The following is a 27775-nucleotide window of genomic DNA, read 5'->3' on the forward strand; positions in this document are numbered from 1 at the left end:
TTTCATACTACGTATTTTGATCTCTTTTAGAAAAAGAGCTCCTGAAAAAGATATACAAAAGTGACCAAATATTAAAAGTAAAATATATGATTTTTTTTTTTGCCAAATGATAGTTGACAGCTTAAGATATCATATCTTAAAAACTAAGTTATATCTGAAGGTTAATTTGATGACCCCTAGCCTTCTAAAATTATAGCATTCGGCAGGAATCACGGCAAACTTGGAAAGTGAAAATTCTCTTTACCTGTCGTACGATATTTTAGCATTCTGTGTTCGATACCTGTAAAAAAATAAGGAAAGGGAAAGTTTTCCCGATGTTGTGTTTGATTTGTGATTCTTTTTTTTTTAAATTGGATAAATGTGTTGTGATACAAAATGTAACATTTTCCATGAAGTTAAATGTTATGTTTTTTCTGTTTGTTTTATTTCAAATTAAGAAGCAAACATTTGTTTAAAAAAGAATGGAGGGAAACATGGAGATCGTGAAAAATGAACTTAAAAAATGACATTGTATAAATACATGCTTAATTTTCATTTTACTATCCATGTTGTTTGAGTATCAATGATAGCTCAGTAGTATGCGTCTGGAAACACAGCACAATGGAATCTGACTTTGTTGGTTCAATCTCTCTGGAGCATTAATTATTATTTTTTATCAATGCCTTTTTCTAGTAAAATACCTACCGGGTATATCCAAATATGAAACAGATGAGTTAGACCCGTGGTACATGTACTACTAGTATCTTGTTTTTTAAGCTCATAATATCTGGAGTGGACATATGAGTGAAAGTAACTATCGTCAATTGATAACATGTCATCGATATATACGGTTAGTATCTAAATTTGGAGATGAAGGCCACAAGTTTTTTTTCTCCTACCCATGTAGAAGTGTTTGAATACGTTCTGCATCATATGGAGCTAAATAGATGATCATATAACGGGCGCATAACGGGCGCTATTCGTACCCATCGTTTATGTAGTTTAACATTCAAACATGGAAACAATGCAAAATCCAGAAAGACAATGCCTAGAGATAAACTTGATGTCGACGTAAATTGATCTTCAAAACGGGTAATCCTTACATCCTTAAAACCCCCTTCAATTGAAGCATTTTGATACCCGTCTACGGATGATAACCAGCAGCACCATCTATTACAATGCCTCTTTTTGACAAATCATGTCCGCGCGCATACATATTTTAAGCAGCTCGGATCTCGAAGATTTTCCTTGATGTAGCCATTCTTGATTGTTTATAGTGAATTTACAATTTAGAACACGACAAAGTAACGACTGACCATGATGCAACCGCAATAGTCTAGAATTTTTCTGAGTATTTTGTGAATAAATAAGTTTTTTCTACAAAAGCAGAAATATTCATGCAGAAAAAATGAAATACATGGCGATAACGAACAATATTCAAGCTCAAAAGACGTCCATTAAACAATACAAAATAGGAACAGAGCAAACACGGACCTCCAAAACATCAGAGGTCGGTTTAAGTGCCATGGAGTGTGCATCCCCTGCCGACCTGTCACACCCGCCGTGTGCTCCTTGTCATGATTGGGAAAAAACGGAAAAACCCGTCGACAATTCACTGTGTAAATAATGGCCTTAAATTAGTATGAAAACGTCAGGCACTTTTGGACTCAATGATAAATTGCTGACAAGGTCAAAGTATCGACCACGACTACGAAACTTACTTTAAAAGATATTCTTGTTTCATCAACTTGTTTGTCAATAATTTACTTCGTTTTAGAAATTGTTCATACGTAGAGCATGCTTATTTGTATCGAATCACTTGAGAGATATAAACCCGTATGTATGTAGGTGATGAAGGTATATTGCTGCATACGTAAGGGAAGTTGACGATTGAAAAGTTAGTCATCACGTCTTTTTAATAACAACTGTGTACTTGTATATACAATCAGAATGTATTGAAAAAGCAGTTGTCAATGGTATCAAAATCCTGGACTTTAATTTATCGTGGGAGATAGTTGTGTATAAAGTTGAAAAATCGTAAGTTTTTAAGCTGCTGATTATGGTAAAATCTTGTGAATTTCAAATTTTGAGAAAAAGTTCCCTGGAATTTATAAGTATCCACATCTGATTTTCACTACTTCTTTAATAAATATTTATGTACAGTAATCTTGAAGTTTCTCCTTCACTAATGTCTTAGTGAGGAGTGAAAGAAAGAGGCTTGGTTGAAAGGATTTTTATGAAGTTACGAAAATAAAACCCATCCATCTACTTGAAAATTGGTGTTTGTTATAAATGCTTTTGAAATTGTTTGACTGAAACAATACCGTATTATAGTGTACCTATGCTTATATACATTGTACTAAGTAGTCATTTTGAGGGAAATACACAGGTAATGTACTCCCATGTGAACTGATCTTTACATTATAAAAGCCAATTTTGAATATGCAAATTCCTCATCTGCCTGAAAATTACTACATGTATATCCATATCAAGCCTTTTCTCGTCGTTTGAGCCATTTAGAGTTACCGGTATAACTTCAGTAAAGTTAATGAGAAGTTGCTTTGAATTTTAAAATATTTGAATTAATGTTTGTTTATTATTTAGTATAAAAGTAATTTAGTAATGTTTTTAAATTGAATAATTATACAAAGTCAAAGGTATCATTCGTAAACAGTTCTATACATGTAATGGTATTTAGTATTTTATCTGACTTTATTTATCTTTACTTTATCTAAAATTATTTGTTGAGATAAAAAAAAAGTATATGTACATTGTACATCACATATCTCATATGGCTGTTTGTAAAACCAGAAATTATTTTATTAATGAAAGAAAAGATGATTATATTAACTTTTTTTGACATCTTATTGCTTTGAAACTGAAAGAGGGTCGATTTCAAGCCCTTTTTTGGCCGGACCTTTATTTGTCAAGTCTGCATAATATCAAAGTTCTTACATTTAATTTGAATTCTACAATGCAAATAACATATATATTCAATGAAAAAAACCGCCAAACAAAAAGGATTAAATAAGGAACAATATTTTGTGCGGAAGGTATTTTTAAGAAGAACGCTGGTTTTTATTAAGTGTAGATACGTAAAATATTCAAGGTATACTTTTCGAAAAATTCTTCAGAACTTAAGGAGTGTGATATTAGCTCTTAATCATTTCTTTTGGAGGGTATTATTTTTTCGAGAACGAGAAAAAAATTATTTGCAAATAAGGCACTTAACGGCTTAACATTTGCTGTTAATTAAATATAATATGAATATTATAATGAATATATATATACGTAATATTCAATTATTTTTATGAGCAATTCTTTTTCGTTCATTTTACTTATCATACATATTCCACAGTTCTTTAACCAAATCACTTATAAACACTCCTCCTGTATTCCGCTCGATCATCCACAAAGCAAATATTCCGTCCAGACGAAGTTCCTTCTGAATAAAACTTTGGATGTGTTTATCATTTCTTGGATCTTTATTGTTCCCTTCACAATTTACTAGAAATTTTTTTATGTAGGCAATCCTGTTTCGAGGTATCGCGAGGCGCCATATCCAAATCAAAAGACTTGTGCAAGTCAGAAAGGAGACCACTCCAAAAAGGAACCACAGGAACACAAAGATTTTCTCGTTGTACATATTCAGAGGTAGTACACATTGTACGGTCCAACGCAGCAAGTTCTGAAGTTGGCGTATGTGTACATCACACATTGTTACTCTTGGAAAACGCGCCAAACCCACAGTGCTATTTCCAACGGTATCATCAAAAATATCTAAGCCATATTGAAGGTAAAAATCGTGTCCCAAAAATTCGTCCAAAAGGAAAAATTGGCCGATTACATTTGCACAGTACAGGCATTTCTTTACGATGTAAAGACTTGCCAGATAATATCCTGACCGTTTTGACGTCAAGCTCTTTAGGAACATCGGACTTTTATTCGAAGGAATGCGTATTCTCCCCCATCTTTGAAAGGCAGCTGCTATATTTTTTACGGTTTTGTTACGTTCGTCCCAGGTCATGGTTTGGGTATTAGCAGCCATTTGAGAAAGCATATCCAAGTGAATTCCAGAACCTTTGTGCAATAGCCTCCATAGAATGCTAGGCATCTTAAAAAGAAGGGCCATGATGATTAGCATAATAGGTACCCACTGGTAATACACAATCTCATTTTTCCGAGCTTCTTCTGTGATCGGGAGGCTCAAAGGTGTGTAATACGTGTTCCGAATCCAGCAGAAATTGTTCACGTATTCAACATACGTGTTAGTGAATTCCGCCGGACACCAGCATTGGATCGGGGGGCCTGTGAAAAGGTGCTCTGCCCCTGTAAATACTGCGAAAGTAATAAGAAAGAAGGGAACGATAACGTTGTTAGTTCGATCTATCCAATCATCATGCCCATGGCCAAATAAACGGACTCTTATTGCATTTTCTTTGAATCCAATTTTAAGTTTATATTCTATCTTTTTATCCATATTTTGCTATCCACTTCTAAAGAAGTAAGTAACCGACACGGTTTTCCAGCGTATTTATTTTTTTAAAAATAGCTGATATAATATTGATTACGTTATCTAACGGATACTTTGGACCCTTTTCTCTTTAATCTTACAAGGTATCTTTTGCACCTTGATTTCTGTTGTTTTGCAACATTACAATTCAGTCCTGATTTCATTAAGAACACTTAATGAATATAATTCGTGGGCCATAGAATATTTGTTATTTTAAATTTATTATTGTTGTTGTTTTTGTTTTGGTAAAATAATGTTACAAAAACATTCTTAAAAGATGCCTGACTTTTATTGTCAATATCTGTGTAGTTTTTGGAGATCAGGTCTTCCCACAATCTCTGAATTCACATGGGTACCAATTGCGCCCCTTTATAAGAAGACCTAATTTTTAAATCATAGTTAGCAAAATTTAGCAAAATTTATAGAAATTCGCATACATGAGAACACACAAACAATTGTTGTGGCCAGCAGTTCGACATTTAGATAGATCAAAGGCGTATTTATTTATCATTTAGTTACTTCTATTTGTTAAACGATTCGATAAAACCCAGTGAACTTAGAATAAAAGATACACAAAGTCTGTTTTATATTTAACAACAAAAGTTAATTATAAACCTGATGATTTAAACTTTTCTGTCGTCAACTTCTTTCGTAGCTTACTTATGTAGCAATAAACCCTTATCACCTGCATAAAGGCTTTATGTCTCCCAGCTGATTTGAAACTCAAGAGCTTGCTCAACATACGAACAATTTGCTAATAAGTTAATGATACAAGAATATCAACTGTCTCCTTTAAAGTACCTATTATTAAGTAGAATACTGACTGACGTTTTTCATACTAATTGTTAGCCCTCTCCTCTATGACACCCGATTGCACCTATGATGTTTCTGGAGGTCCATGTTTACTCTGCTTCAAATTTGCGGTGGATTTGGTAAACATGCGTCTTGACAATTTATCCAAGAGGAAATATTATTAGCTAAACCTTAAATAGATCAAAATAATACAGAATGTTAACGTTTTGAGTTTAATATCAGTTTCATTTGTACAACCGATTTTAGTGAAAGAAAATAAGTGGGGAAAGTTATAATGCTGATGTAAATGGATGTTAAAGATCAGATATCATAAAATGGAACAAAACAGTTAAGTCTCAGAAACAAGCAATGATACAGTGAAATAAATATGGAGATAACGAAATGATGACTTTAAACGATACAGCTGAAATTCTTGTTTCATCAACTTTTTTGTCAATACTTTACCTTGTTTTAAAAATTGTTCATACGTAGAGCATGCTCTTGCGTATCGAATCAACTGAGATATATAAACTCCGTATGCATGTGATGAAGGTATACATTGTATTGCTGCATACGTGAGGGAAGTTGACGATAGAAAAGTTAAAGTCATCACGTTTATTGTAGAGTTCGGTTGTTAGATTACCATTAACGTCTTTTTTCAAGTAAAATATCCAAATATGAAACAGATGTTTCAGATTCTGTGTTATTATCATCGTATTTACAATAGCCTGGGAATTGTGCATTTAAATCAGCTTCTGTTTATTATTTAGGAAAAGTATAGTGAACGCAATTCTCAAAAGACTTTATTATCAATGCATAAAAATTCTGTATTTTGTGTACATGTGTATACAGTGTTATTGGGTTTCCGCTCTATTTAACTTCGTATTTAATACGGATGCATGCGTTCGGTTTAAACAACTTTTATATCTTTTTTCCCTTTTCACCGACTTCTAATGTTGTTTGGTCTCTTTTCTTATAACCATTTTTACTTTTACATACTAACTTGATAAAATAGTTAAATGGAAAATCTGCATAAGTAATATGTAAGGCTCAATCTTCTCGTTGTATTCATTACGAGGATAAAGATTTTACCTACTGACAACGCGTATGAATAGAATACATTAAGAATATTATAGCTTTTTGGTGTAGAATTTCACAACATCTTTTGTAATAAGAAAAAAACGGAGAATGACAAGGTTGAAAAAGCAGGGATGCAAAGTTAAAAATAAGATAAGAAAACGAATATTTTATGATGTAATTATTCTAACTTTAATTAATTTATTTAAAAAATATATAATTGCAGTGGTTTGAATATCATGTAAATAGATAATGAAAAATACCAATACTTTACAAGTTTCACTGAAAGCTAAAATAATCATCAGGAAACCATTTTATGCAAAATATGAACTGCTGACATTGGCCTTTGAACTTATGACCACGTACAGAGTTCATTCCAAAATCTGAATGAAAATTAGATGCATTGTTAAATTAAAGTATTAAAGAGTTAGACACCATGTAGGAAATTAACATGCGGCCCAAGTCGATGGCCTCTGATGTTTTTACTAAAAAGGTCCTTTGTAAGTCACACAGAGTTTTTCATGCATTACAAAATATCAGAAAAAAGTAAATGCAAAATCCAAAGACCTTTCAGAGTTCTCATCCGGAAAGTAAAGATCGAATTAGGGACAGACAAAGTCATATTAATATCCCCATCTTTTAAGAAAGTGGGATAAAAAATAAGGTGATACAAAACAAATTACAGAAGGGAAGAAAAGTTCATTGAAATTTTATACAATTGAGATTGATAAAGATTTTTACCAAACAAAACTTAAAAAGACATACATGTACCAGTAAATTAAAATATGTATGTAGAGATTAAAACAAATATTTCATAGATCTATTGTATAAAAGCTTTGTAATTATATATTTAAATGCATTTATGAAAAATGCGTCAACTTTTACTGTTTACAAAATGTTCCCATAATTTTTGGACAAGATCAGTCGCAAAAACATCACTGGTATTTCGCTGCACCATACGAAGCACAAACGCACCATCTTGGCGCAAAAAATCTGACACAAATTCGTGAAGCTTTTTCTTGTCTATTTCATGATTTTTACCTTTGTTTTTGGGATGGATTTTGAGCATTTTTTCAATGAACACTCTTTTATTTATCGGGAAAAATACTCGCCACATCCAGAGAAGCAAACTGGCAAATGTCACTACGGCAACAAAAGCGTACCAGTACCAAAGGAAAAAGAAAATGGCCTCATAGAACATATTTAATGGAAGCACACACTGCACAGTCCAGTCCTGTACATTTGACATTTGTCTTATTTTAAAGTCACACATTGTGACACGTGGAAATTGTAACAATCCCAACTGATTGATTTCCGAAGGGGGTCGCTGGAAGAAATCTATACCCAGCGTTAAGTAGAAATTTTGTCCCAGAATGACGTCAAGTAAGAAAAACTGTCCTATCACGTTTATGCAGTAAATGCATTTAATGATCATGTAAAGCGCCGTGAGATAGTTCCCACTTCTATTATCACAATTCAAGTTCCTTATTTTTGAAAAAAATCTTCTCCAATTCTTGTCATGATTGTGATACAAATGAAGCCAGCGGTGAAGATAAGACGCAAGGTTTTCAATAGTTTCTTGGCGTTTCTTCCACGTCATTTCCTGTGAGTCCGCGGCCTTTCGTCCTATGTTTCCAACGTTAACACCGGAGTATACGTTAGTCAATCGCCAAAGTATATTTGGTAGCTTAAACATAAGCGCCATCAAGAACAGTATAATAGGTCCCCACTGGTAATATTTTATAACAAAACGTCTTCGTATTACGTCATCCTGTGATAACGCCTCTGAAGAAGGAACATAATACGTGTTTGAAATCCAGCAGTGGTATTGAACGTATTCCACATGAGTATCCGTAAACTCCGCTGGACACCAACAATCGATTGGGGGTGTTGACGTGATGTATTGCACGAAAGTCGTGTAGGCTACACATGCTAAGATGAAAAACATCGTCACGACGTAGTTCAGACGATCCGCCCAATCGTCGTCCTTATTTCCGAACAAGTCGACGGAGAAAATGAATGTCTCTTCCACCTCGACTCCATACTCCTTTTTTGTTGTCTTTGCACCGAACGTATAGCGAGATCCGCGAGAAGAAACGTTCACTTCGTCATCCCCTTCCATGTTACATTGTATGTCTATCTGGGGTATTTTATGACAATGGGACAAAAATAAACTGACTGGTTTTTTTCCTTTATTTCCATATTTCGTTTTTACTGTAGTCTTGGCTTTCCTTGAAAAGACAGGTAGTTTTGTGTCATCAACAGTGCATACAGATATTGTTTATTTCTTTGTGGTATTTAGGCTAGACAGAAGAAATGACACAGGTCAGAAACAAGAAACGATAAAGTTCAGAAACAAGAAACGATACACCTCAGAAACAAAATACGATACTGCGATACACAGAAACAAGAAACGATAAAGTACAGAAACAAGAAGCGATACAACTTTCCCCTTAGAAACAAGAAATTATACAGCTCAGAAATAAAATACGATACTACGATACACAGAAACAAGAAATGATACAGTTTTCCCTTAAAAATAAGAAATGATACACAGAAACAAGAAACGATACAGATCAGAAACAAAAAGCGATTGAGCTCAGAAATAGAAACGATTACTTAAAACGAAACGATACAGGTCAGATACAGAAAACGATACAGCTCAGAAAAAATATACGAAACAGCTCAGCCTTCATTTTCTGGGTTCCTTCTAATTTACCAAAACTTATTCCTGAATGACAAATATGTTCTCAAATATATATTAAATATATAATATTTGATGAACAGGTATTTCATCTCATTAAGTGTTTAATATAAGGCAGTTTGCTTTGTTTTATTTTTTTTTTTCGAATATTGTTCAGAAAGAATTTGATGAAATATAACAGGGGCGTAGCAACAGGGGGGGCCTGCCCCCCCCCCCCACTTTTTTTCCCAACCTTACTTATACTGCAGGAAATGTTAATAGAAAGCCTGGTTGGCCCCCTCCCCCACTTTTAGTGATGTACCGAAAATGTAGTAGCGGTATTAAAATTGGTACTGAAAGTAGTTGACACTGAGAAAAAGTTTACCTACCCCCCCCCCCCCCCCCCCCCCAATGAAATAGGATTTTCGACTTTGGGCAAGTTTTTCCTTTCTTTTTTTTTCCAAACTTTTTCAGGTCAGTAAAAAAAAATTTTCTCTGGCCGGCCCCCCCACTTTCAAAAACGATGCTACGCGCCTGTATAAGGTTTCTAGATTTAATATTAAGAGAGAACTGTTTTTGATCCATGCGTCACATTGGAGCTCTATCTTGCATAATTATAATAAAGTCTGGGAATTGTGTATTTTCATGATAATTTAAAAAAAAAAAGTAGTACTCATGGAATAAATACTACTCACAATTTTAAAAGACTACCTTATATTATTGTTGCTGTTAATTTTGAGGTCAATACAATGACTTAGCCACCTGAGGAGTACAATATTCACCGAGCCCGTAAAAAAAATTAAAATATGAATTGCTGACTTTGGCCTTTGATCTTCTGACCTCTTACATAGTGCATACCAAAAGAAGAAGACATATTAAATACTTAAAACCAGATTGTTACAGAGTGAGATACCATATAGGAAATTCTACGCCGTAGTTCTAGACCTTTGACGTTTTGATCTGAAAATTAACAAGAGGCCCAGGGGCCACAGCGCTCACCTGAGCACACCGGCTAGGAAAAAGCAAATATCAGATCAGAAATTAAAGTTTACTGAGGTTGGAGGGGGGCTTAAATTTTAACCCACCAGGGGGTCTTGATTTGAACAAACTAGAATCTACACTACCTGAGGATGATTCCGTATAAAATTAAATATCATTCACTAATCATGGCTTTGAAGCACTTGAAAAGGAGATTTTAAAAGGTTTCGCTATATATTCTTATGAAAAACTTTGATCGCCCATTTTTGCCCCATCCTATCCCGGGGGGTCATGATTTGAACAAACTTGAATCTACGCTACCTCAGGATGATTCCACATTAGTTTCATCTTTCCTGGCTCAGTGGTTCTTGAGAAGAAGATTTTTAAAGATTTTTCCTATATATTCCTATGTAAAACTTTGATCGGCCAGTTTGGCCACACCCTACCTCCGGTGGTCATGCTTTGAACAAACTTGAATCTACACTACCTGAGGATGATTCCACATAAGTTTCATCTTTCCTGGACCAGTGGTTCTTGAGAAGAAGATTTTTAAAGATTTTTTCCTATATATTCCTATGTAAAACTTTTAATGGCCATTATGGCCCCAACCTATCCCCAGGGATCATGATTTGAACAAATTTGAATATACACTACCTGAGAATGATTCCACATGAGTTTAATCTTTCCTGGCCCAGTGGTTCTTGAGAAGAAGATTTTTTAAAGATTTTTTCTATATATTCCTATATAAATCTTTGATCGGCCATTTTGGCCCCACCCTACCCCCAGGGGTCATGATTTGAACAAATTTGAAACTACACTACCTAAGAATGATGATAACATGAGTTTCATCTTTCCTGGCTCAGTGGTTCTTGAGAAGAAGATTTTTTTAAAATGCCATTAATTTTTCTCAAATTCATAATTACCTCCCCTTGGAAAAGGGCGTTGCCCTTCATCTAAACAAACTCGAATCCCCTTCAATCAAGGGTACTTTGTGCCAAGTTTGGTTGAAATTGGCTCTTGAGAAGAAGATGAAAATGTGAAAAGTTTACAACGACAACAACGACTACGACGACAACAACGACAGACAACGGACAAATTTTGATCAGAAAATCTCACGTGAGCCTTCGGCTCAGGTGAGCTAAAAGCAAAAGAGTCCTTTCTAAGTCACAAAAAAGATGTATGTCATTTAAATAACAGTAAAAAACTCATTGCTATGCGAAAGGCCTTTCAGAGTTCTCGTGCGGAAAGTAAAGGATAGAAGAAGCAAAATGGGAGTCAGACAAGGCCATTTTTACTTTCCCCCTCTTTAATTTAAGAAGAACAATTTAAGAAAAAAAAATTTAATCTTCTAAAGAACTACTTGGCCAGAAAAGCTAAAACTTATGTGGAAGCATCATGGGGTAGCGTAGAATCTACGTTGTTAAAATCATGACCCCCAGTGGGTAGGGCGGGGCCACAATAGGGAACCCATGTTTTACATTAAAATTTATAGGAAAAAATATTCTTCTCAAGAACCCTTGGCCAGGCAACTGAAACCTACGTATGTGAAAGCATCCTGGGTTAGTGTATATTATTAAATTGTTCAAATCATGACCCCCAGGGTAAGGGCGGGGCCACAATTTGGAATTTTCAAACTTAGATATATAGGATTTTGTTTAGCTCACCTGAGGTGAAAGCTCACGTGAGCTTTTCTGATCACCTTTTGTCCGTTGTCCGTCCATCCGTCTGTAAACTTTTCATATTTTCATCTTCTTCTCAAAAACCACTGGGCCAATGTTGACTAAACTTGGTACAAAGCATACTTGGGTGAAGGGAAGTTTAAATTGTGAAAATAAAGAGCTAAGTCCCGTTCCAAGAGGATATAATACAAAAATAGGGTTGGGTCATTAACAAAAGAACAAATTAACAAAAATTTGAGAAGTTGAAAATAAAGAACTTGCATTTCATGTTGTGACTATTATAGTTCGATCAATGTATAAATAAAATACATAATAAAGAAAATCATTGTTAACAAACGCTAAATTTTCAACTAATGACAACTATAAGATATAACAATTTAGACATCTACATATGATACAGTTCTGAATCAAAAAACGGAACAGCTCAAAAACAAGAAATGATAAAGCACAGAATTAAGAATTGACGCAGCTCAGAAACACGAAGCTATACAGCTTAGAAAAAGAAACGATACAGTTCAAAACCAAGAAATGACACAGAACAAAAAAATGGAACAGCTCGGAACCAAGAAATGATACAGCTCAAAAACAAGAATTGATACAGCCCAGAAATAAGAAATGACGCAGCTCAGAAACACAAAGCTAACAGTTCAGAACCAAAAAATGATACAATTCAGAACAAAGAAATGATACAAAACAAAATATGATACAGTTCAGAACCAAGAAATGATACAGAACCAAGAAATGATACAGCTCAAACCAAAAAATGGTACAGCTCAGAACCAAGAAATAATACAGAACCAAAAAATGATACAGCTCAGAACCAAGAAATGATACAGCTCAGAACCAAAAAATGGTACAGCTCAGAACCAAGAAATAATACAGAACCAAAAAATGATACAGCTCAGAACCAAGAAATGATACAGCTCAAACACAAAAATGATACAGGCCAGAACCAAAAAATGGTACAGCTCAGAACCAAAAAACGGTACAGCTCAGAAACAAGAAATGGTACAGCTCAGAAACAAGAAATGGTACAGCTCAGAAAAGATGAACAAAACAGCTCAACATTCATTTTCTGGGTTTTCTCCTAAATTACCAAGACCTGTTCCCGATTGACAAATATGTTCTCATTTTTATATTAATTACTAGTATTCAATAATTAATATTTGCTTAACAGGTATTTGGCCTCATTAAGTTTAAATATTAGACACTTTGCTTTATTTCAATTTTTCGCCTTATGTTGACAACAGATGATTGGGTGAAACATAATGTTCCTCATATTGATATTTATAATGAGTCACATCGAAGCTCTATACATTCAATGCATAATTATTATCATTACATATAGCCTGGGAATTGTGTATTTTAATGAGCCTTCATTCTTTTTAAACATTGAAATCGTGGAAAAAATACTACGCACCATTTTTAAAAGACCCTTAACAATGCATTGCACAGCCAGCTCAAGGATGATTTGCTACAAAAAAAAAAAATAAGTTTATCATGTACGCATAAATAAACCTGTAAATAGGTGCAGCCTATTTACAGAAGACCCTGTAATCGAGTTTTCCACTTTTTTACCTTCGTATTTAAACGGTTCAGTTGTGTTCGGTTTAAAAAAAACTTTTTGTTTACTAGTAACCCCCCCCCAATGTTTCATCTACTTTTTATATTTGTTTGGTCTCTTTTCTTATACCGGTATTATCTTTGCATAATAATTTGATAAAATAATTATACGGAAAATCTGCATACGTAATACGTTAAGGCTTCTAGAAAGGTTCGGACTTCTCATTGTACTACTGTAATTAGATAAGGAATTTACATAAAGACAAATTGTATGTACAGGAACGTAGCTTGGTTTGGGTGGGAGAAACAAAACCTTTCACTTTAGAAAACATTCATTAAAAGCCGGCCCTCCCACCCCATCCCCTACTTTTTCAGGTTTTTATGCGCCCGGATCGATAGAACCGGGCGTATATTGTTTTTGTCCTGTCTGTTTGTCTGTTTATCTGTTTGTCTGTTTGTCTTTCTGTCTGTTGTCAACTTTAACCTTCGCCATAACTTTTGCACAATAAGAGATAGAGACTTCATATTTGGTATGCATACTCCACTAATAGAGTCCTTTCAAATGACATCAAGGTCAATGACCTTGTGACCTTGACTGTGACCTATATGCTAAAAATAGCTTTTTCCACTGTTTGTCATAACTTTTGAACCATAGGAGATAGGGACTTCATATTTGGTATGCATACTCCACCAATAAAGTCCTTTCAAACGACGGCAAGGTCAATGATCTTGTGACCTTGACTGTGACCTATATGCTAAAAATAGCTTTTTACACTTTTTGCCATAACTTTTGAACTATAGGAGATAGGGACTTCATATTTGGTATGCATACTCCACCGATTAAGCTCTTTCAAATGACGCCATGGTCAATGACCTTGTGACCTTGACTGTGACCTATCTGCTAAAAATAGTTTTTTTGAACTTTGTTGCCGCCGGGCGCATAGTGTTTCACAAACACATCTTGTTCAGGTAGGGTTACCCCCCCCCCCACTTTAAAATCGATGCTACGTCACTGGTGTGAATTGATAACACATGTATTGAGAAATATTATATTAGACCTCTGGTATAGAATTCTAAACCACCTTCCTTGTAACGAGGAAAAAGCAAAGTAGAATAAAGAATAAGATTGAAAAAGCACGGTTGAGAAGTTTAAAATAAAAGAACTTGTATTTCAGGTTGTTACTACTTTAATTCGATCAATGTATAAATAAAATATATAATAATGAAAATTATTGCTAACAAATGCTTACTTTTCAGCTAATGAAAACTATTAAAAAACAGTTGAGACACCTACCTATGGACGGAATTGGGGCTGTGTTTTGAGCAAAAAAAAAACAAAAAACAAACACCCTTTTTCAATTGAAATTGATATTATAATACATAGCCTAATCTAGATTTAAACAACAAAACTTTACATGACATGCATGTAAATAAAAATATGCTTTTAGAGATTCTAACAAACATCTATACATGGTATATAAGCCTCATATAATGACATATTTATTCATTTATGAAAAATGCGTCAACTTTTACTGCTTACAAAATGTTCCCACAATTTTAGGGCAAGATCAGTCGCAAAAACGTCACTAGTATTTCGCTGCACCATACGAAGCACAAACGCACCATCTTGGCGCAAAAAATCTGACACAAATTTATGAAACTTTTTCTTGTCTATTTCTTGATTTTCCTCTTTCTTGTCCGGATGGATATTGAGTAGTTTCTCAATGAACACTCTTCTGTTTATTGGGAAAAATACTCGCCACATCCAAAGAAGCAAATTTGCAAATGTTACCAAGGCAACGAAACCGTACCAGTACCAAAGGAAGAAGAAAATGGCCTCATAGAACATATTTAATGGAAGCACACACTGCACGGTCCAGTCCTGTACATTTGACATTTGTCTTATTTTAAAGTCGCACATTGTGACACGTGGAAACTGTAACAATCCCAACTGATTGTTTTCGGAAGGGGGTCTCTGGAAGAAATCTATACCCAGCGTTAAGTAGAAATTTTGTCCCAGAATCGCGTCAATCAGGAAGAACTGCCCCGCCACATTTATGCAGTATATGCATTTTATGATCATGTAAAGCGCAGTAAGATAGCTCCCACTTCTTTTATCACAATTCAAGTTTCTTATTTTTGAAAAAATGTTTCTCCGATAAGGGCGATACAAATGTAGCCAGCGGTAAAGGTAAAATGCAAGGTTATTAATGGCGTCCTGACGTTCATCCCACGTCATTTCCTGTGATTCCGTGGCCCTGCGTGCTATAAATCCAACGTTAACACCGGAGTATACGTTAGTCAATCGCCAAAGAATATTTGGAAGCTTAAACATGAGTGCCATCAAGAACAGTACAATCGGGCCCCACTGGTAATATTTTATCACAAAACGTCTTCGTATGACGTCATCCTTTGACAACGCCTCTGAAGGGGGCACATAATACGTGTTTGATATCCAGCAGTGGTATTGGACGTATTCCACATGAGTGTCCGTAAACTCCGCTGGACACCAACAGTCGATCGGGGGTGTTGACTTGATATATTGCAGGAATGTCGTGTAAGCTGCAAATGCACATATGAAGAACAACGTCACGATATAGTTCAGACGGTCCGCCCAATCGTCATCTTTATTTCCGAACAAATTGACGGAGAGAATGTACGTCTTTTCCACTTCGACGCCATGTTCCTTCTCCGTTGTCTTCTTGAAGAACGTATAGCGAGATCCCTTAGCCGAAACGTTTACTTCATCGTCCCCTTCCATGTTTATGTCTTAGTTTCTTTTTTATGACAGTGGAACAAAAATAAACTGATCGGTTTTTTCTAATATTTCTATTACGTTTTTAAACTTCCCCAAGGTCTTGGTTTTTCCTTGAAAAGACGGGTAGTTGCATGTCATCAACAGCTGGATATTGTTAATTTATATGCGTATCAATAGACGTATGGGGCTTCTATTCACAAAACACTTATTATACGACTCAAAAGCAATAAAGGCCGGAGTATTTAAAGGAAATATTTTATTTTAAAATATACCGTAGAGTAAGCAATGAATTGGTTTCATTATACCCTTCGCTTGAAAAGCGGGAGGGTATATAGTAATCGGGAAGTTCGAACGTCTGTCTGTCCGTCCGTCTAGCTGTACGTCCGTCTGTTACGCTTTGGAGTACCCATCTCTTGTCCACAACTTCTCATTTACCTCTGACTGAAATTTTAAAATTTCAGAATCGTTGTTATATTGTGCATCTCCTATTTTACTTTTCGATCTTACACTTTCTGTGAGTCTCCCAGAGCAAAACATAGACTCAGTCATTCTAACACATGGGAGCTGGGTGTATCATTTAGTGAACTCAATGCTCACAGTACCTCTATTTTTCTTTGCAATTTTTATGCTTTTAATGGTTTGATAGTTCTTGCGTACAATCTCATGGAAAAAAAGCATGTCATCAGGAAACTGCATCATTCTTTGTTTTGAAGAGCTTAACACATACTTTTGCACAATTCTGCATTGTTTACTTTGTCAATATTGGGGTTATTACGTCTTAACTATTCTTTTACATTGGAATGTTCATGCTTCCTTCGTAAAACCTTTTGGTGTATCTTGTCTTTTGACGGCTTATTTAGTTTAAAATGATGGATAAGGTTGTAACTAAAAACTTCTCAACACAACATGCGCTCATAAAATTTGCAGTTGTTCTTTATCGCTATCTTGGACAAAGTCGACTGTTTTTTTCTGGTTAAAGTATTACACACAAAGTTAACGACAAGTTCAAGCGTTGTCCAAGATCATAAACTACATGTATATATTGGAAATGTCCTGCAATAAAGCGACGCTGACCTAAATACAGGACCATGCACGTTTGGTATCGTTATCTAAGTGTCAACATAAAGAAGTTTTTGAAACTCGACCTAAGAGGTTTTGACAACCAAATACCTCTGCATCTCGGTAAAGAGGAAATGTACTGTCTTAATCCCTACACACCAGGGAAATGTTAAAAAATTCATTTGACGTAAACTCTTCGGATTTTAACCTTTTCCCGTTTCTTGTCAAACACTTTGAACAATCAAGCTTAATTCCATTAAAATTCATGAAAACAAGGTGTGCTTCGCAAGAAAGAGCACCACTCACGTGGATAGCCTAGTGGTGAAGCGGTCGCTTCTGGATGTACAAAGTTCGAATCTCGTTCCCTGTGCTGCATTAACCTGGTACGCTTCATCCTTCAACTTAACTGCAATAATGTAGCCCTCTCCCTTTTTTTTTTTTTTTTTTTTTGGGGAGAGGGCTACAACTCCTTAGGATCTCCATAATGGTGCAGCTGCGGGTGTGATTGATTCGCTCCCGCACGGATTTCGGCTCAAATTATCAGTAAATTGCTATTTTATTAACATTTCTTACCTTGACTCCAAATAAGTAGTCACCCAAGACGTAAACCAATGCAAAAATATACAGAACGATCCCTATATCGCTTATTTTTCGTGTATGTCAACATCACAACTCGAATTTATCCGCCATGTTTACTGACCTTGATAGATTGTATTTTGGGACAGCCAATGAGAATTTAGGTTCTATAGGAGCGGATCTTTTTGGAATTCCCTTATTTTAAACATAAATATCGCTGCTTGCATAAAAATAACACTTAAAATGGTTTTATATACCTATGTTTTTGTGATGAAATTCAGCACAATCATTTATAAACACCGATAATTGCTTTATTCAGTTGTTCTAAATTTCAAGCGAAAGTCTCATTACGTCACGCGTGAACTGTCATGGCTGCTGAAGTAAACTACCAGGAAACATGCAGAGTTATTTTACAAGTTTTTCGCATTTAACGGGGTCTGTTGTTGACAGTGAATAAACATTTCGTCTTATTAGAAGTAAGTTGAATGTAAAAATAATTTATTTTGCCTGCAGTCGCTCCTATTAAAAAAAAAAATTTGCACCATTACGGAGATGCGATGGAATTGTAGCCCTCTCCAGAAAACGTCAGATTAAAAAAAATCGGAGAGGGCTACATTATTGCATCCTTCAACTGTCTCCAGTGCCAAGTAAAAGCCTTAATTCGTCGCATCGGTACATGATGACGTCTCATATCAATGAAAAATTCTCAATTAAAAGAATGTAAAAATAATCAATCAAACAAATCATAATTTTATTTCTTTTTTATTTCTGAACTATATGTTTATAAACAACTTGGTTCACTAAGTATTGCAATTTGAATTACTGGTAATAAAATATTTATGTAATCACTAAAATACATCATAAAAAATAAAAATGCTATCGGAACATAGTTTACAACTGTACATTCCCTTAGTTCCTGATTACGAAGGCACGTGAAATTTCACAGGCAGCTTACACTGAAATTTATACAACCTTTGAAGATTTATATCAGTAAAATGCCCAATGTATCACTAGTGGCATACGTACAAAAGTACAGTTACCTTGCTAACGTACACCAAACAAAAAAGCACATTTTTAATTGGTCATCCGATTAATTATAGCGAGCAATGAATGAAAGGCATGGCGATTGATACAATATTATGAACACATGCTAAAAATCAGAGATCAACAAAATTATGGGCCCTTGACCTATTAACAACTGAACATAACAACACATTGGTCCCTGAAACTCATGCTTCCAAAAACAATTTCACCCAAACCTAAATGTCAAACTAAATGGTATATGGAAAATTTATTCAAAAATAGAACATATATCTCTGGAAAAAAATTAATATCATGAGAATGCAACTGGTTTTTATCACAGTTTCTTTGCTCTGAAATATTATTCGTTGATTCATGAATTGCATTAATAAAGTGAAATGTTATGATCATGAATTTACAAAAAAATCACTGGCCAATCAACGAGTAACAAATACCATAGCAATACTTGTCATGTGATCATTTTTGAATTTACCGAGTGCAAATCGGGGAAAAAAGTTCTCAAGAAATTCAAAATTTGACATAACATAACTATAAACAAAAGTTTAAAAAAAAACATGGCGTCATGGACGTGGAATCGTTTATTTGCTGTAGTTTCTTTAATGTCGACTGGAAGACACTGGACACGGAATGATTGAGATTCGGTGGACATTCTGCGTTAAAATAAATAAAAAAAACTTTTGACTGGAAGATCAAATGTATATCAATCAAAAAATTGAAAATTAATTATCTACTGCATAGATGAAGTGTCAATGCCCAAATGGTATGACTAGGCTTAAACAGCTTGGTCTTGCTCTTCTAATGCTTAGCACCAAAGGCAGGAGCAAGACTAAACGGAAGTGTCGTTATTTCTGACCGTGACGTCATAAGCTGGTTGACTATGAAAATTAAGCACCTGTTCAAACCAACACAAATGGCATAAAGTATATATTTGTGTCAACTTTCGCAACTTGGAATGTCTCTTGCACACTTCCCATTTGAACTAAACTTTCACAATACTGTCGTATCTAAGCGTGTGTTTCGCCATAATCGTCACTAAGGGCTTTTTTCACTAAGGGTTTTTCCTTGTATATACCCCATAAGTTCAATACCAAGTCAGTCAGCAAGATAGCATTAGTGTTCCTAGATACGATTCTTAAAACAAAGAGACCATCATCACGGAGGTACTGGTCGGCGAACTGGCGGCAGATCTTCTTGTCGTCCTCGCCGTGGAGTTCGTCACGCACCTTCAGGAACTTCTTGATGTAGGCCACGCGGTTCTGCTTCACGAGCACGCGCCAGATCCAGAACAAGAAGTTGCCGCATGTGATCACGGCAACCACCACGAACCAGAACCACAGGAAAATGAAGATTTTCTCGTTGAACAGGTTGATTGGAAGAACGCACTGAACGGTCCACCTCTGAAGGTTCTGCAGCTGACGAATGTCGAAATCACAAAGCGTGACGCGCGGGAAACGGCGGCTTTCCTTGATTTCGTAGTTCTTGGCCAATCCGTCGAGAACTTCTAGACCATAGGCGGAATAGAATCCGTGTCCCATGAAGGAGTTCAGGATGAAGAACTGGCAGATGATGTTGACGCAGTATAAGACTTTGACAAACATGTACAGTCCGGTAAGATAGGTGCCTTCGCGTTTATTACACAAGATACAGCAGACCTTGGAAGCCTTTTGTTTCATTCGAACCATGAAGTTATAGTTGTACTGTCGGTGAGTCTCCAACCAGCGGTCCATGTATAAGGCGATGTGTTTTACAGTTTCGTCTCTCTTCTTTGGCTCGGCGGTCTGAGTTCCGGCCGCCATGTTGACGATTTTTTCTAGGTTAAGTCCTGAGTAGCCGTTCAGCATTCTCCATACAAGACAGGGCACCTTGAACATGAAAGCCATGAAGACGAGAATAATAGGGACCCACTGGTAGTAGGTCAGTTCCTCCTGACGGCGGGTTTCGTGATCCAGAGGGATCGTTTCCTCGAGAGGAACATAGTACGTATTTTTAATCCAGCAATAGGATTTCGTATACGCTACATAGGACCCCGTGAACTGAGCTGGACACCAGCATTCTATAGGGTTTCCTACATATTGTCCACCACCCGTAAACACGGCGAAAATACACAGCAAGACCACGGTGTAGATGTGATTGACGCGGTCCACCCAGTCATCATCGTCGTTACCTCGGAGCTTGTTCCAGCTCGCCCAACTTCCGAAAATCCAAACCACCCTGCAAAACGAAACACTCAGAATAAATAATCGTAAAAGACAGATATATGCAAAATTAAGATAAACCCGTTTTCTAGTTTTTGCTTATGATAATTAGAATATTTTTGTAATATGTTGTTATCTGACTGACAACGATAGAAAAATATGTTTTGACTTCTATGGGAATAATTTTAATTTTAATTTTTACAACCACATACATTTTAGGGGGTGCAGGAGAGGGGGATAACAGACCAGTACTGTTCGTTTATTTACCGAGATGTTTTGGGTCAAATCAAATTACTATAAATATTAACTAATGCAATTAGCTTTAATGAATTTTTTTCAAAGGTTGCCATAAGGATTATTCTAAAACCCCTTGTCAATATTATGTAAGGAAACAATAAGTAACAACAGGTATATCCCAGACAAAGCCCGATAATTGGTGGGGGATAAAGGCTGGTCCTTACGACAATAATGACCACGTTATGTGAACAGACCGGTCAAATGAGACGGGTTTGTAGGTACAATGGCCATAAACCAGATTACGGGGTGATGTCCACTAACCTCAGACTTAAATACTGAAATCACAATATTGACAAGTCTGGGTTGTTTTTCTACAGTAACACCCTCTTCTTGCTTATCATTTCAAACAAAACAAAAGAGGCCAACCTAAAGGGTTTCTTAAAAACTAAGATAAGATATATATTAAACGGTTTTTATCTGGCGATAAGGGGTAAAGTTTTGCTCGGACATGAAAGCCAAGTATGAGTGGACTTTTACCCGTAATCTCTAGATAAGTTAGCACAGTGTATACTGCCGTGCTGGACGGCAGATGGTTGTAGCCTTTTCTTTAAATCTACCTATGTAAAATATTCATAAGTTAATTCTAAAAATATAGACAGGTACCAACATTTAAGGAAATATACAACATAAAACTTGTTTATCTATACACATATCTATCATAATAAAATTGAAACCTATAAATAACTCAGATGTTTGACAATGTCTTGTCGTGTGATTTATTGGTGTCAATTAAATAAAGGATCAAATGGTTGATAAAACCACAATCTGCATGGTTTAATATTGTCTTAATTAAACTGATTAGGTGTAGAAGACAAAGAATGCATGATTAAAATCTCAAAATATATCTTGTTAAAGTCAATTGATGAAATTTACCACTGTAAAGAAACAAAGTGCAAGGGTTAAAATACTAGATAGGACCTGTCACACATAGCAGGTGGGTGGATTAGATTCAGTCATCACTTCATACTTACATGACTCTTATAAGGATTTACCTCCCTTTGAATAGTAAATGTTTATTTTTTTTTTTTAAATACAAAAAATATAAATAAAGATTTGTTATTGAAAGTTTGCTGAATGATGCGTGATAATGATGTAAAGAAATTACATCTTCATCAGAAATCGGTACATGAACTGGGACATTGTATGTTTTTTTGCAGAAAATATTTGCTCTTTTCCTCATAATTGTGGATCTAAAATCTCCTACAATCTTATAAAATTAATTAGTAATTTAATGTACAAACATTTAAAGTTTTTTAAATTATGTTTTTCTTTACATATTCTTAATCTATTTACTTAGTTGAAAACATGCATTTCTTTTTGCCTTTAGCTATGCAATTTTTTTTTCCAGAATTTAAGAACATAGTGTTCGAGCATTTAAAGAAATCGTGTTATTAGAATAAATCAAAATTCTTGAATGTAAACAAATTTCGTGTTTTTGAACATAATTTTAAAAATATCAGAAGGTTTTCATTAAAGAGAAAATATGATATTTTTTGTTCTGAGTGCATTTGACATGTGAAATATATAAAGGGGTACAATAGAACCCAAGAATTGCTTATTAACTTGCTTTTTTTTTTTTTTTTTCACTTGTACAACATTTCAATGCTAGTCTATGCTAAGTGGCATTTCTTTCAAAAATCCCACAAACTGTCTAACCATGTGAAAAAATCTCAATCTCTTATGCATTAGGCCTACTCTAGTCAAATTATCCTTTTTTTAATTGCCAAAAGAAATAAAAAAAAATCAAGTTGAAAAAACCTTGTGTGTGACTGTCTCACGCGCACTTAGCATGTGTAATGTGTAAAGGGGCCCAGCAAGGGAAATTTTGAACATACAAATGACCTGTGAATTTAGCCTAGGGCATCAGTGTAATGTACAACCTACAGTGTTGCCACAAAGCCGCCATTCCTGTCATAACGCTGTATGTGATACAAGTGCAATTATGGTATATTAATGACACATTCATTGCTCTCTATAAAATTATATGCAGATTTTTTTTTTATACATTGGTATTACATAAAATGCTCAACTAATTAATGATATATCGATAGACCTGATTCATATGCAGTGTTCAACTACCATATCATGTTTCAGTGTCTTTATACAATTATACAAAGACGAAACTTTCGAAAAAATAAATATGACATTAAAATGTAATGAATATTTTGACAGAGATAACTCGCAACGATCTATGACGACTGATCAAATGAGAATAGTGTTTAGAAGCTTCATAACAGTCGACAAAGTATTTATGACATGATTTTAATAATCAACCCCTACGATGCTATATCAATTCCATTTTCGTAATTGAAATATTCCCAAACCGTGGCCAATAGATTGTCACACCATGATTCGAGTCCATGAATCGTGGAATCTTAACAACATTGTTGTTTACAATGAAATATACGATAAGAAACTTACGACATATCCTTTGTTGGTCACTCCAAGGACCTCTGGGTTTCTTCTGCTCTTGTTAACCGAAAGTCCAAAAGAAGAATCCCTCAGTTAAAACTGTACAAAAGTTGATACACTTTTCTCGTGTCGTTACCTACTCCGAATGAAAGTAAATGGGTTGGACCATTCAGAGCGTACATAGGTGTCACTCATTTCCCAAATATATCGGAAATGACCAATCACAGCGCACTTGTTATGGTTCAAGGATCAGGCCGAAATAATATGAAAGAAAGGTAACTCTGGAAGGCGAAAATTGATCCATGAGTGATGCAATACAATACATTACATTACGGTTTTGTGTAGTAAAAGCAACAGGTGAAAATATTTCGTAAGAGAGGACACTTTTACAGAATAGAAATTTTTATCAAACTGACACACCTACATTTTAGGAATTATGAAAACAATAATAAAGAAAAAAATATCTTCCTTAAAATTAAAAAACAAAAAAAAACAAACAATAAAATGCTATTTTTAATGTGTCATAGTTCTGAAATCTGAATTTTTCAAAGAAATAAATATACAGAGTACACAAGTGTTGTTGAATTCGTTTCTTCTATTTTATTCAGTTTATTGCATATTTATTTTATACATTTTAGAAAATATATTTTTTTATAAAATCAAAGTTAGCGTAAATCAAATATGTCTACTTGGTAGAACTCATTTTTACCCTTCAAAATCTCTAGAATCCAGGAGCTTCCGGGGGTCGCCCCCTGGGCCCCCACCAGTGTGTGTGTCATTTTAACCCTTCAAAATCTCTAAATGTTTCACAGGGTAACCAACCCCTTGCCTAATTTTGGCACCCCCCCCTAACTCCAAATCCTTTTGATTTCTTTATATTTATATGATTGCATTCCGATCTTCCACGCGCCTTCGTGTGTGTGTGTGTGTTTTTAAATGTTTCACAATAACCAAAGATAATTTTTTTTTAAAAAGTATATATTAACTGAAATCAAATTTTTATAAATCATTAATCCTTCCTTTAAAACCGGGAATGCTTAGAGAATGTATAATATAATCTTATATCAGTGTAAACTTGAAAAATTAATATATTTCGATTTAAAAAAAAATCCTGAAAATTAAATTAATCAATATGTATATGTGCATAACATCAACATTGAAAAAAATCTAATGTTATTTCTGTTATAAAGGAAAAGGAAGAATAAATGAATCACTGCCCCCTCAGTGACCTGTGTTGACTGTGTACTTTAATCCAAGATGGCGGAATCACCGACAGAACAATCTATGGTAGCTATTATTGAAAGAAACCTAGAAATAAGTACTGATATTTTGTCCGAAGATGAAGAATTCGATAAAGAGCAGGATTGGGAAAATATGGATCTACCCGTCAGAACTAAGAAGACACCACCATTGTTTTGCAGGACATGTTTATCGCCTTACTTTGGAGAAAAGAGGAACGACGGAAGCCATGTTTTAATGTGTACTAAATGCAAGCGGTCAATGGAGCTTACTGACGACGATTTTCAAGACGTTCCCGCCGACGAGATGGAATTTTATATTGGGGACGTGGTTTCAAATCGCTTTCGTCCCCTGATGGAGGAGCAACGCCGTCTTAAAGCACTGAACGTAAGTGACCCAGATTATATCGAGGATGAGTTTAAGAAGTATTACTATGTTTACAAACATATCTTGGATTTGATGACCCAGACGGTCAGTAACATGCACAAGATACTGGACAACCATAGGCATAAGTACAACGAGTCGATGATAAAGAAACTAGCCATAGATGCTGCCTCTTTTGATGATCTTACAATCATAGTAACTGGGTCAAAGGCTACTAATAACCTACTTATATGTCCTGATGAATACAGTGTCCCAGCAGAGGTGTGCGTTCAGTGCAACGTGCAGGGGAAAGTAGGAATAAGATCTGCTGATAAGTACATTTTGGAGGCGAAAATTTCAAAGAAATTGGTTGAGGAAATGCCATTGTTTCAGCAACGCCTCTTTCACTACCGTACTAGAGCCCAGTTTGCACAAATGCGAACTCTGAATGAGAAAACCAAGTCCAATAGTCAACAGGTTTCTGGAAAGAAATTAAGAAAAAATCGGAAAAAGTTGAAAAATTTTAATAAAGATGAAGAAATTACATGGGGATTAAAGGAATTTGTAAACTGTACAAATTCACCTATATACAAAATGTCTGAACTTTTTGGGGACAAATTTAAGTCCGATCCAATGGATGAATCTTCTGGAGATGAGACGGAAGGTATTGACGAAAGCGGCTCCGAAAACGAATTGGAACAAATTGAACCGGCACCGGAAATGGCACTGGTCAAATACGATGGAGCTCGTCCAAAAATAGATCACAAAAACTCACCAGAGAAACAAAAGCTGCGAGCAATGATTAAAAAATATGAGAAAGATTTGGAGAAATATAAAAGTGTGGAAGAAGATGAAGAGAAAAGATTCCAAACCGAGGTCAACTTTCTCATTCCGTACATCATGAGGGACGCTGAAAGCGCAGTGGAGCACGAGAAGTTTGATGTTCGCCATGTCAATAAAACCTTTAAGGAGATCATGAAAGCCCTTAAAAAGAAAAGCGACATGGAACAGCGTTTGAGGAAAGTTAGCACCCTAAAGCAAGTAGAGAAAGCTGCAATGGACATGACGGATCACGTGGATGAGATTAAAGCCGAGATAACACGCGACTTACAGGAGGCCTATCGCGTGAAGATGATCACTGCTTACCGTGACAAGAAAGAAGCAGAAGAGACCCACAATAAGCTGACGATGTACAAAAATCTACTGGAGAAGTACCAGAGTACTAACGACTTCGACAAAGCCGAGGAAGTCATGAAACAAGTCGACATCTACCGTGATCGACTGAGCGTTCTCAAAGAGAAGCATTCCAAGAAAAAGTGAAAGATAGTGGTGTCAGTAAAGATTGGGAAGGGAGGGTTTTCAAATGAGGATATGTTGATCCTAAAATTCTTTTTTCCTACCTCTCTCTATTTTGCAATCAGATACAGTTTTTTTTAATTGGAGGGGGGTTTCAGGAAAAAAAATATTTGACGAATTGAAAAAAAAAAAAAAAAACTTTTACAAAAAATGTCTAAACTTCCAAAATCCTTTTTCTTGGGGAAGGGGGTGGGGCTGGGTATGTTCCCAATTTAAAATTACAAATCAAATTTTGTTAACACATTACCACATTAAATGATACAACTAAATAGCAATAAAAAGGGGAGGGGGCAACTAGCCTTTTGAATCGTTTTGATGAACATTTTCGACAGTAACAATTTGAGTTTGAGCAAAAGAGTGTATGGAGGGAGGCCTCTCTCCCACAATACTATGTTGCTTGTCAATAAATTTAGGGTTGCTTTAAGTTATACAAATCCTTTAATAATTTGTTTTTATAAGGATTTCTTATGGTATGAAGGGCATTTTGTCACTTATTTTTAAGATGTATGAATCTCTGCATGTTTACCCTCTTTTTTTAAGATTGTAATCCTGTCATTGACTTTGATTAGTATCATCTCTTATTGTATTTGTTTTATTAATAGGCATACCTTGTTTGGTCTAAACAAGTATATCAAAGATATAAAGGATATCTAAGATAACAAGACAATTTATTATCTTTTTTACAACAGCTGACAAAAGGTAAACGACCCAATGGGATTTGTTGAGAAGAATGAAACTCAACTCAGGGACTCTGTATTCTTATAAAATTGTGTTCATCATTATTAATTTGTACATATTAAATTTTTTTTTAAATTGAAATTATATACGTTAAAATTGATATCTTGTTTTCATCTTTCTGTTTGATTTTTGGGCATTATTTGGTGATATTGGGCCTTGTTTGGCTGAAATGAATTTTGAATGGGCAAGTCATGAAAAAGGTGCAGTAAAGTAATCCTCCAAGGTAATTGTCCTCACATTCATTAATTTAATTAAAACCTCGGGGGGTTAAACATTGCTGTTTAGTTTGAGATGACTTATTGTTTTTTTAATACCTCATTCATTGTATGAACGGGAAAAAAAGGTTTTTCTTTTTTTGTTTTTACTTTATCGTATACAAATTATTGTTGAATTCTGTACAAAATGCTTTTACTTGTTAATAAATATTTAAGATTTTAAAATTTTATTTTTGGAGAAATACGTGTATATTTCCATTCC

At 35.1% G+C, this 27775-nt stretch overlaps 4 protein-coding genes across 4 annotated transcripts; all 4 read right to left on the reverse strand.

The window, feature by feature from the left end:
• Positions 1 to 3307: 3307 nt before the first annotated feature.
• On the reverse strand, positions 3308 to 4503 carry LOC134236723 (innexin unc-9-like). The gene has a single exon (XM_062718920.1). The coding sequence runs from the start codon at positions 4457 to 4459 to the stop codon at positions 3314 to 3316; it is 1146 nt and encodes a 381-aa protein (XP_062574904.1). The 5' UTR covers positions 4460 to 4503; the 3' UTR covers positions 3308 to 3313.
• A 2091-nt stretch (positions 4504 to 6594) lies between these two features.
• On the reverse strand, positions 6595 to 8543 carry LOC134236724 (innexin unc-9-like). Its single transcript, XM_062718921.1, has one exon. It carries the CDS (start codon positions 8481 to 8483, stop codon positions 7236 to 7238), a length of 1248 nt encoding a protein of 415 aa, XP_062574905.1. The 5' UTR covers positions 8484 to 8543; the 3' UTR covers positions 6595 to 7235.
• Positions 8544 to 14615: 6072 nt separating this feature from the next.
• On the reverse strand, positions 14616 to 16062 carry LOC134236726 (innexin unc-9-like). Its single transcript, XM_062718922.1, has one exon. The coding sequence runs from the start codon at positions 16023 to 16025 to the stop codon at positions 14787 to 14789; it is 1239 nt and encodes a 412-aa protein (XP_062574906.1). The 5' UTR covers positions 16026 to 16062; the 3' UTR covers positions 14616 to 14786.
• Positions 16063 to 18402: 2340 nt separating this feature from the next.
• Positions 18403 to 23768, reverse strand: LOC134236707 (innexin unc-9-like). The gene is made up of 2 exons (XM_062718890.1): positions 23612 to 23768; positions 18403 to 20909 (listed from the first exon to the last, which is right to left on the reverse strand). The coding sequence occupies exons 1-2, from the start codon at positions 23614 to 23616 to the stop codon at positions 19703 to 19705; spliced, it is 1212 nt and encodes a 403-aa protein (XP_062574874.1). The 5' UTR covers positions 23617 to 23768; the 3' UTR covers positions 18403 to 19702.
• Positions 23769 to 27775: the final 4007 nt, after the last annotated feature.

Source organism: Saccostrea cucullata, unplaced genomic scaffold, assembly GCF_032062105.1.
Source record: "Saccostrea cucullata isolate Sc308-1 unplaced genomic scaffold, CSIRO_AGI_Scuc_v1 ctg122, whole genome shotgun sequence".
Taxonomy (NCBI): domain Eukaryota; kingdom Metazoa; phylum Mollusca; class Bivalvia; order Ostreida; family Ostreidae; genus Saccostrea; species Saccostrea cuccullata.

Coding starts and splice junctions, on each gene's coding strand:
- LOC134236726 (XM_062718922.1), bottom strand. CDS start 16,025: ATGGAAGGGGACGATGAAGTAAACGTTTCGGCTAAGGGATCTCGCTAT.
- LOC134236723 (XM_062718920.1), bottom strand. CDS start 4,459: ATGGATAAAAAGATAGAATATAAACTTAAAATTGGATTCAAAGAAAAT.
- LOC134236724 (XM_062718921.1), bottom strand. CDS start 8,483: ATGGAAGGGGATGACGAAGTGAACGTTTCTTCTCGCGGATCTCGCTAT.